Source organism: Cnephaeus nilssonii, assembly GCF_951640355.1.
Source record: "Cnephaeus nilssonii genome assembly, chromosome: 22".
Classification (NCBI taxonomy): domain Eukaryota; kingdom Metazoa; phylum Chordata; class Mammalia; order Chiroptera; family Vespertilionidae; genus Cnephaeus; species Cnephaeus nilssonii.
The window spans coordinates 24,884,065-24,894,453 of record NC_137093.1 but is presented as its reverse complement, the minus strand read 5'-3'; the positions used below and the strand labels follow the sequence as shown (position 1 = coordinate 24,894,453).

The 10,389-nt window shown below is 41.7% G+C and overlaps 1 protein-coding gene across 2 annotated transcripts; it reads right to left on the bottom strand.

The window, feature by feature from the left end:
• Nucleotides 1–867: 867 nt before the first annotated feature.
• On the bottom strand, nt 868–10,320 carry CCDC117 (coiled-coil domain containing 117). 2 transcript variants are annotated; one of them, XM_079762738.1, is made up of 5 exons: nt 10,001–10,320; nt 9,249–9,299; nt 6,555–6,779; nt 5,714–5,851; nt 868–3,782 (listed from the first exon to the last, which is right to left on the bottom strand). In XM_079762738.1, the coding sequence occupies exons 1-5, from the start codon at nt 10,186–10,188 to the stop codon at nt 3,545–3,547; spliced, it is 840 nt and encodes a 279-aa protein (XP_079618864.1). In that variant the 5' UTR covers nt 10,189–10,320; the 3' UTR covers nt 868–3,544. The 2 variants fall into 2 exon arrangements, with proteins under 2 accessions (XP_079618864.1, XP_079618865.1); XM_079762739.1 differs by having other exon boundaries at nt 6,555–6,700; nt 10,001–10,087.
• Nucleotides 10,321–10,389: the final 69 nt, after the last annotated feature.

The window sequence follows — 10,389 nt, the reverse complement described above, 5'->3', positions numbered from 1 at the left end:
CAACTCTCAACCGAGCCACAATGACCAGGGCTCCCCCTCAAGGAATTAAATGTTACACTGCCTAAACCACATTTTATCAATAAAACCAACGGACATTTTAGGTATTGCTGCAAAAAGACTGTAAAACCACTGGTGAAGTCTGAACACTGCACTTAGTGAATTGGATTATAATACTATCTTGTCACTAAGGTTTTTTAGTTTTTAAACCTGTGAAAGAACTTTTAAAAGTAACTTTTAGCCGTGATTTTCAAGTTTTGGTGAAAAACAAAACAAGATCCTGAGTTTTCTGTAACTGTAACCCAAACTTAACCTGCCCATAAATAGGGATCCACATTTATCAAACAATGGTTGAAAATATGCAGGCAATACTGCCACCCAGTGACCTGTCAACTCAAGAAAGGAATGATCATGTAATTGAACATTCTGGAATTTTCTTATTCCTTATTTTTAAAGGTCCCAAACCTATAAAAACAACTGTGAACTCTATATACCCTTTTCAACTCCATATTTGAACATTTTGAAGACTCAGTCACCACTGCCATCTGAATACTGGCAATCAATCACCATTACCAATCAATGCTGTTCATACAACAGTAGTGAACTGCTAAGAAGAGTGGAAAGCATTCTAGGGGTTTTAGGAATGGCAAGACATAGTATGCCTGTTTTGTAAAGAGCTAATTCATTTATGAAACTTACCTTTAACCCAACATAATCATCTCTTCAGAATATATTTAAGCCCCTCACTGATATGAATGCTACTTCAAATACAATTTAGAAGAAAGCAAAGAAGTGATTGTTATATTTACTTAAGTACAGGAATACAAATATCTTAAAAAGTCCAAAACACTTATGAAGTTTTATTGAAAACAATAAAATACAGAAACACCAGATTCTTGTTTTAAAGCAAAATTGACAGCATTTTCCAGAACTTTCCTAGTACTGCACCATTCTTATCACTATTAAAAAACAAAACCAAGTTCCAAATCTAATATAATTAATGAACTTGCTGGTAAACATTCTTCTCATGGTTCTAGTTCCTTTCCTAAATTTTACATTTGCACCTTTTCAAGAATGAGGGTTTTTTTTTTATTTGACTGATTAATATTTGTGAGAACTGGACTTTCTTCATATTAATGTTTTTTTTTTTTTAAATCCACACACCCTATTCAAACTCAGAAAAAATATACATTTGTTCATTAAAGCTCACCTGCTTTAGATAATTTTTCCTCTTCATACATTAGCATAGAAAGCCAATGTTTGATCCATGCTGCAAAAGCTGTACAAAATGAAAAGACGTTATTCCCCTAGGGAAACCTTAAGGCAAAAGCAAAAGTCTTACGCTATAAAACGAAAAAACAAAACAGAAGCATGGGGGCTGTGGAGACGGCTCAGATGAATAAGCACCACAAGGATGAAGACAATTTTAGTACAAACGTATGCAAGAAGTTTAAAAAGGAGCATTAAACATCCATTTTCCTGCAGAAATAACTGTCATGTCAGATAGCTTGACTCCTGAAACAAGTTCTGTTTAGATTTTAATAAACAGAATCTTAATTCTCTCCTGTATTTGCCTATGGTATCGGAGCCCTGTTTGGGGGCTCTTCTTTCCTCCTTTTCATTACACAGACCTTTGATCCAAGGCCTGCCCGACAATTCCTATAGAAGACAACCGTGTGTTGGGTGCTCCTTGGGAAAGCTGTCTCCTCCCCTTCCACCCTAACACTGGGACTAACTCCAAATTCCGGGAGTTGCTTCATGTTTTTGGGTTGTAACAGAACAAATTTTTTAACATGGAGATTTCTTTAAGGCTACAAACTTTACAAGTTGGTCCCACTGAACAATGACCTAAAGGCAGGAGTTTTTCAAATGGCATGAACCAGACACTTGCAGATTTCAACAGAATACAGTTTACATTCATCTCTAAATCTGAGATTAAGAAACTATTAGCTGGTTTCCAACTGGTTTAAATACTGGTTTGAAGTTTGAATAATTTTATTGTGTAGACATTAAATATTTTGTTTAAATATTAAACATTAAATCTTTTCCTGACTGTCCAGACAGAAATAGAGAGAGCAGGAACAAAAGGCAAGAGAAGAAACAGTCCAATAAACAGACTTGTGACTTCTACACCATCTGTAACAAGGGGAAAGATTTCAGCATGTGTTTCAAAATGCCTGGGAGCTAGTTCCTAAAAAGTTACCTCTATACTTGGTATAAATCTTTTTTTTTTTTTTCTATACAAGGTATCTGATTCCTACAAAGGGAGAAGAAAACCAGAAAACAAAAAGAACTAGGGTGGTCTCCTGTTATGTGAGGAAAGGGCCAATATTACACTATTACACTCATTTAATAAGTTATAGTGAATATTCTGTAGCATTAAAGGAATTGTCATTTCACTTTGCACTACTGAGTCCTTGCCACACAGTAAAGTTCTTCCTGAGAAATAAAACACTTCAACCTTGGTTATCCCCAAAGGACACCTTGAGCTGGTTTACGTCTGAAATCTGAACACTTCCTGCTCGCAGGAAGCTATTCTCTACCAACCTTTAGGCTCCTGCATAATAGCTGAAGCACCAGGCAAACTGGCTATTTCAGTAAATCTCAACATGGCCTGCCCGTATGTTCTCAGTTAATTATCCAGTCATTGTTTTCTAAATTAACATTTAAAACTCAACTTGCTCACACAGGTACAACCTTTTTTTAACTAGTGACGTTATCAATACTGGGCTTAGCTGACACAGCACTTCCTCAGGATTACCCAAGAGATGCTTCTCCCATAGCCAATTTGCACATGGGTTACCTCAAAACCTTTTCAATTATCAAAGCTAATTAAGTTGTAAACATTTCTGAATAGTTCCGTTTATCAATTATGCAAGGGAATCCAAGGAACTACAGTAACACAGAGCAAAAAAGCCTCAAAGGAAAAACCTTTTCTTTGTATTTTCATTGCATTTTCAGAGGCAGAGAGGTGAGCCACAATGCTACGGGCTATTTAATCAATTTAGCTACATTGAACTGACAACTACTGTACAAGTTTCAGAGCCTCTATTAAATTTCTTAGCAATAGGCTTAAGCTACTGCTTTCTTCCCTCCTTCTCCCCAATCATAGTCACCACTGTAAACAGAGTTCATATCTACAGATGAAGCTGGGATCCAACTGTCAGGGTTCAGTTGTAGTAGCAGTACCCTTCTTTCTTAATGCATCTTTTTTCAACTCAAGAGTCTCAGTATTCTCCAAGTTTCTGAACAATGTGACAGATGATTTAAGTCACCCTTCCACATGGAGTGTCTATACTTGCCTGTGCAGACTGTAACCTCACAAAAATAATACCTCTAGAAAATAGCTTTTCCCTGGAGGCAAGCTTCCTTGGCAAAGTTGAATTTAAGAAATGGCTACCCAAAATGAGAGTCCCACCCCAAACCACAGGTGGAGATATTCTTACACCCGTTTCACAACTTTCAAGTCCCTATACTATGTAAGTAGGCTCACGAATAAACACATGAGCCTTCTAAAATTTGACAACTTTAGTATAGAAACATATTTCTAGAGTTCCATCTCTTCTTCTGTGCAAGCGGCTGTCTCCAAACTATTGAAAATAGGCAGCGCTGTTTGCCGAGGTTCCAAGAACAGTTCAGTTCTCCTAGGGAAGGTGGTGTCAGTAGAGGCATGCTTAGCTTGGCTCTCTCTTGTGTAGCTCTTAGCATTAGAAGACGGCTTTGGCTTATCAGAAAGGAGTTCAGGGAGAGGTTTCCAGAGCACAAGCTCCATGGAAGGACGGCTCCTAAGAAATAAAATACAGATTTTTATTAAAAATTTTAAGACGTGAAAATAAAAGATATATGTTGAGAAGCTAGTCTACTTTCTAATATGTAGAATTGCACACTGAAAGCATCAAAAGAGATTTACTATAATAATGCAAAATAATTTTTAGAAAGGATATTCAAATACATAAAATTTACATTTCTGCATGCATTTTTAATCAAACCAACTGGCTGTACTGATGCTGTGATTAGAATATAAACATCCAATGTGAGAAATAGAGGCCCCTGATTTAATATAACTTTTTTTAGACAGAGTGAAAAGGAGAGGGGGGGGGGAGAGAAACATTGATATGAGAGAGACACACTGATGTGGACTACTATCTTGTACTAACCTATTACAAATGAAAACGAAGCACTGGACAAATACATTAAAAGTATCTCAGTATGCCCTTTGCTTAGTATAGCTATTAAGTATAATGTTGCCCGGCAGGTGTGGCTCAGCAGTTGAGTGTTAACCTATGAACCAGGAGGTCATGGTTCGATTCCTGCTCAGGGCACATGCCCAAGTTGCAGGCTTGATCCCCAGTTGGAGGCGGGCAGGAGGCAGCCAATCCAGTGATTCTCTCTCATTATTTATGTTTCTATCTCTCTCTCCCTCTCCTTTCCTCTCTGAAATCAATAAAAATATATTTTTTAAAAAGTGGAATTCTTTTTGCAGTAAGCCAAAATGATTATGTGCCCAATGCCTGTGTCTGCCCCCACCTAACCTCCTCCAGTCACTACTGGTTTGATGGTTTCTGGAGCCCAAAGGCAAGTAAAGCAAACTAAAACACAAACAATAAAGAATATCTCCAAAGGCTAGCTTCTGGAAAACTACCAAGAGCAGAAAGTGCTATGTTTTAGGCTGGAGAGCCACGTGACCTGCTTTCTCTTGGCTAAACTATTTACCCATCCTCAGGGTTGGGTAGTTAATTATAAGCTCAAGTTAGGGGCTGTGATCTAACATCAAGCAGCGCTGAACCCACTATGGCCAAAGGGAGTAATGCTTCATCTACCTAGCATCACTGGGACTGGTGCCCTGAGAGAATGGATCCGGTATATGCCACGTACCCTGATTATCAAGTCTCATCTAGGCAAACATAACTGGCACTCAGAACCTGCCTACAGCAGATGCCGAGGACTGGAGATCACCTAGGCTCAAGGATTACAAGAATTACCCAGCTATCATTAGCTCTTATGTTAATGAGCTCCAGGATGTTTTGCTTTTTAGGGTCTTCTGTTTGCTTTCCAGTTTCCTCTCTTGTCCTCACACTATACTTCCATTACTCACTACAAGTGTTTGTTCTCTCACTAGCTGTTTCTGTGTTTCTACTCTCATGATCTAGGAAACCAGAAAAATGAAACTGTCTAAATTAGGGGCATAATGGTGCTTACAGCTAAAGGCCTGAGAACTATACACACTATAAGACAAACATATCAGTTTTGATTTGTAACCTTTGTGATAACTCTCTTTTCGGACTGCTGGGAGACATTTTTGTTTGTTTCCTAGGTCTCGACAGTGTTCCTGGATAATTGCGAAGCCAGGTAAACAAGAGGTTTTGAAATGTGGATCCTATGTCCCATCATAAGAATTTAAGAGAATGGGCTCTTTCTTGCCAATCCTCCGATTCCCAAATAGGATACAGTGCATTTCAGGACTGTATTTAAAGAACCCAAGGGTTAAGCAGGCAAAGCAGCCACTCCTGCATTCTTCAAACTCTTTCTTGCAGAGCATTTTGCTCACTCCAATGAACTAAAAAGGTCTGCAACCTGGACTCAACACAAAACCTACTGTTCTTTCCCTTGGCTGGTGATCAGGAGGTGAAGAGATGGCTAGTATAGGATAAGCAATGTCTAGAGACACTGGGTTTTTAAGATCATATTTAAATGGAAACCAGGAACCAAAACTTACATGGACTCAATCATTTTCTTTGTAAAGACTTCATCAAATTCCCTCTTCAAACCTGTTTTCATAGCATCAGAAAGGACAAGACTGGGGAGATGGTTAATATTTCTGTCAGCTTCAACTTCTTCATCTTCGTCAATTATTCTAAATAAAGGCAGCAGAAGCAGAGCAAAAAATTATTTAGTCAAACTTGTATATATTCTAGTAATTGGAAAAAAAATTAAAATAAAAAGGATAAAAGTAACAGGTGCTATAGCAAAAGGTCAAGTAAAACATGAGGCTATACATGAGTGAAAAAAATTATATACAGAATAGTTACTCAACATTTCATTTAAGTTTTATATTAGATGCAAAGTTGAAGAATGTGTCCCTGGCCCCAGCTGGTTTTGCTCAGTGGATAGAGCGTCAGCCTGCGGACTGAAGGGTCCCAGGTTTGATTCCGGTCAAGGGCACATGCCCGGGTTGCAGGCTTGATCCCCAATAGGGGGTGTGCATGAGGGAGCCAATCAATGATTCTCTGTCATCATTGATGTTTCTCTCTCTCCCTCTCCCCTCCTCTCTGAAATCAATAAAAACATACATATATATATATAAAAGAATGTGTCCCTGAAACTCCCATAAACCAAAAATGAATATTCAGAGATAGTAAGTGAAAAAATTCTATACAGTTCTATGAGAAGAGCTTACTTCAATATTTAATATGCACATTTTGAGTTCCCTTATTTTTACAGTTTCTCTAAGAGGTTGAAGATCAAGGTATCATCAAATGATGAATTAGACTAGCTTAAAAGAGCAGAGACATTACAGAGGAACAACAACAAGCCCATTATATACGCTGCCCATTTACCTGTCCTCAATTTCCTGAAGCCTCCTTCTGGCAACTTCGCACTGCGGTTCTCCAGTTGTCTGATCCATTTCTTCACAAATAACATCTAACATGCCAGGTGCAGAAAGGCCACTAGTGCATGGATTTACTCCATGACCCTCTATATCCTGATGTGCACAAAGAATCCAGTCATTAGGACCAGCACAGAGCCCTGCTTCAGTTAGCCTTTTCTTTCTTACTGGGCAACTGGAAAAAAAATTTTTTTCAATGAAAATCCTGAATATAAATGAAATGTAGATCACCCCTATCTCTAATCCAATTCTTATATGAAAACACTCTAATAACTTGTGACAGTGTATGTTTACAAGATGGAAAATCACGCATTTTCTTTTCTGTCATTCTCACAGCCTCCTTGAAATATTTTCTTCTACTGCTCTCTCTGCCAAACTAAGCTGTACCTACAAGGTTTTGCTTTTATAAATTATAAGTGTTCAATGTGGAAACTTAAAGTCATTCCTATTTATTTGGCTCTGGATAGGTCAAGTGGGAGTAAGGAACCAAAAGTCACAAAGCAGCAATTCAGCACCAGCCATATTTTGTCACATTGCTGCTGCTCTATCAAACTGGTCACCTGAGAAGGCGGTCTGTAGGCATCCCATATTCCCTTATGGCAAAAACATATGCCTCATCAGGTCTGTTCCAAGTACTACAGGTGCTGATGCTGCTGCTGCTGATTTCTTGGTCCTCTCCAAAATGCCATACTGTCAGTTGGCTCTATGAGTTCTTAATTAATGACGTAAACTATTCCCCTACTTTCAAACATAAACTATCTTTACTTCCTTGAAAATTTTATATTTCATAGAGACCTTAGAGTTCATCAAATCCAAATTCTTTGTTTTGCACATTTGGAAACTAGGATCTAGGAAAACTTAAGTACTCCCTCCAAACGTCATATACGACAGAATTACATGTTGGGCACCAGACAGACCCACCCTAGAGCCCCTGAATCCTACTTCTGTGCCATTTTCACTAAAACTGCCAGCCTCCTTAGGAAAGTTTAACTGTTCAGACTCTTATCATGAAGTAGTATTTGCAAGCACTATGATATTACCAGTTTAGTTGAAAGCTGTATGGCAACTAGCCCTGTTCTATTTCAGTATTTAGGCCAAAAGTACTTGATGGTCTGGGCATCAGCAAGTGCAATCTCAAGACCAGAACATCTTGTATATGTTTCCTGATGTGCACATGTACATACTCGGGAGGGGAACTGGTGGGTTAAAAGGTACATGTGCCTTCAACTTAATAGATAATGCCAACCTGTTTCGCAAAGTGCTATACCAAGTTACACTCTCATCCATAGTGTCTGGGAGTTCCTGAGGCTCCATGACCACTCCTATATCATTGTGGCTTTAATATGCACTCCCCTAAAGACTGATGAGACTGAACATCTTTTCGTTTGGCTGGTCATCTGGATATCCTTTTATCCCGCCCACCCCACTGACTGCCTATCTATGAATACAATTTTTGCCTATTAGATCATAAAATTTAAAAATACAGATATGGTGAGAAGATGGAAAAACAGCCATTTCCACTGCTATAAAGAATATAAATTAACAACTCTGGTTCCGGCATGGCTCAGTGGTTGAGCGTGGACCTATGAACCAGGAGGTCACAGTTCGATTCCTGGTCAATTCCCAGTTGGGGCACATGCCCAGGTCGTGGGCTTGATCCCCAGTGTGGGGTGTGCAGGAGGCAGCTGATCAATGATTCTCTCTCATCATTGATATTTCTCTCTCTCCCCCTCTTCCTTCCTCTCTGAAACCAATTAAAAAATATATTTTTAAAAGTATTTTAAAATTCTTTAAAAAAAGAAATTTAAGACCCAGCAATTTCCTATCTAGGAAATCTAGTCCCCTACTTGCAAATATATACGAAGAATTTAAAAGGAATGGCCATGTGCTAAGCCCAATAAGCCAGTAAGAGAAAGACAAGTATCACACGATCTCACTCATATGTGGAATCTAATGAACAAAATAAGCTGATGAACAAAAATAGATCCAGAGACAGAGAAGCATGGAAGAGACTGGAATGTCAGAGGGAAGGCGGAAGTGGGTGGGAAGAGATCAACCAAAGGACTTGTATGCATATATGGATAATCCATGGACACAGACAATAGGGTGGTGAAGGCCTGGGGCAGGAGGGGTGGGGGGAGAGGACATACGTAATAATTCCAATAATAAAGTTTTAATTTAAAAAAAGTCATCTTAAAATTCAATCTTTCTTCACATGCAAAAAAAAAAAAGAAAAAGAAAAAAAATGCCCATGGCAGAATTGTTAGTAATAGCAAAAAATTAGAAATAATTATCTTCCAGAGGAGATACAGGAAACAGTTAACAGTGGTTGCCTCTGGGGAGAGCTGTGAGCTTGGAAGGTAAGACTTTTAAATAGTACCCTTTCACACATTTGGAATTCTCTCACTCTGTGTGTGTAATAATATTCACATGGTTCAAAATTCAAACTTTACAACCCATTAGAGAGTGAAAGGTTTCCAGACTCTGCCAGCCACACGGTTCCTTTCTCTAAAAGACAACCACCACCACCCAGGTCATTACTAGTCCCCGTGCCTCCTTTCATCTTTGCACTGGAAACAAATAATTAAGGGCATCAAATAGGGCAAATTCAATGACAAGCGGATAAAGGGCACCTGCAACTTACTCATCATCTTCCTGCTCCAGCTTGTGTTTCTTTTTGCAGGGGACGGACACACTGTCGAAACAAAACAAAACAAAACAAACAAGACATCAGTTTCCGGGGGGGAAAAATGCATCGAGCTTGCGCTTTCAGCGTCCACTCTTTCTTGCTCCAATGAGCTTCCCAGCCCGCACCGTACCCAGCTGTCAGTCCCCTTCCCGGCCCGGTGGGACGGACATGCAGGTCACAATGTCCATCAGGTAAATGTGGGGAAGCCCTGACCTCACTAGCGATGGAAATCTAAACTTCCACTCTGCCACGGTAATGGGAGATACACGGGGGCAGACCCAGGAAGGGAACAAGTCTGCGGGACAGGCACCGCGACGAGCACCTCTATTTCCAAGATCGCACTCGGAGGACCCATTTCTGCCCCACTTTGCAGAAGCAGCAGCTGACTGTCCGAGAGGCAATGAAAGTTGTTCGCCTCGGCGGCCGCGCCGGGTCTGAAAGCGGAGCGAGTCGGGGCCCCGCCGAGGGGACACCAGGCTCCAGATGGCCCGGACGCGAGCCCGGCCCGGCCCGGCCCGACCCGGTCGAGTTGGGGAAAGTCGTCTCACCTCCCGGAGGTGCAGGCGGGCCGAGGTCCCAACGCGACCCGCGGCGACTTACAGTCCCGGTCCCTGCAGATCAGTGTCCTCCTCTGTAACCTGGGGCTCAGCAGCCCCCCGCGGAGGGAGCGCCCGGCCCCACCACCCCGCGCCCGTCCGGCTCCTTACCGTCCGCGCGCCGGGCTCCCGCCCGGGCTATTCGGAGACACTCGGGGTCCCGGCCGCGGGGCCAACTCGGCACCGTCCGTCCCCGGCGGGAAGGCCCGGCCGGAGAAGGCTGGTGGCGGCGGCGGCTGCAGGAAGTCCGAGCCGCCGCTCAGGGGGAGGCCGCTGAAGGGCCGGCCGAGTGCGGCCATGGCCGGGGAGACGAGGAGGCAGCGTCCGCGGCCCAGGCCGCCCGCGTCCCTAGGCCCGGCAGCTGCAGCCACCGCGATTGTCGAGAGGTGCCCGCCTCTGAGCCCGCTCTTGACCTCACGTCACGCCTTCTAGAACCCTCCACCCCGGGCCGCCCAGGGGCACGCTGGGATTTGTTGTGTGTGGAGAGCGGCTGCCGCAGG

Bases quoted from the DNA above. Each gene is read 5' to 3' on its own strand.
- CCDC117 (XM_079762738.1), bottom strand. From the start codon at position 10,188: ATGGCCGCACTCGGCCGGCCCTTCAGCGGCCTCCCCCTGAGCGGCGGC. The intron at 9,300-10,000 runs GTAAGGAGCCGG...TTGTTTCGACAG, and splicing joins GGGAGCCCGGCGCGCGGACG to TGTGTCCGTCCCCTGCAAAA. The intron at 3,783-5,713 runs GTAAGTTTTGGT...TTTATTTCTTAG, and splicing joins AAGAAAATGATTGAGTCCAT to GAGCCGTCCTTCCATGGAGC.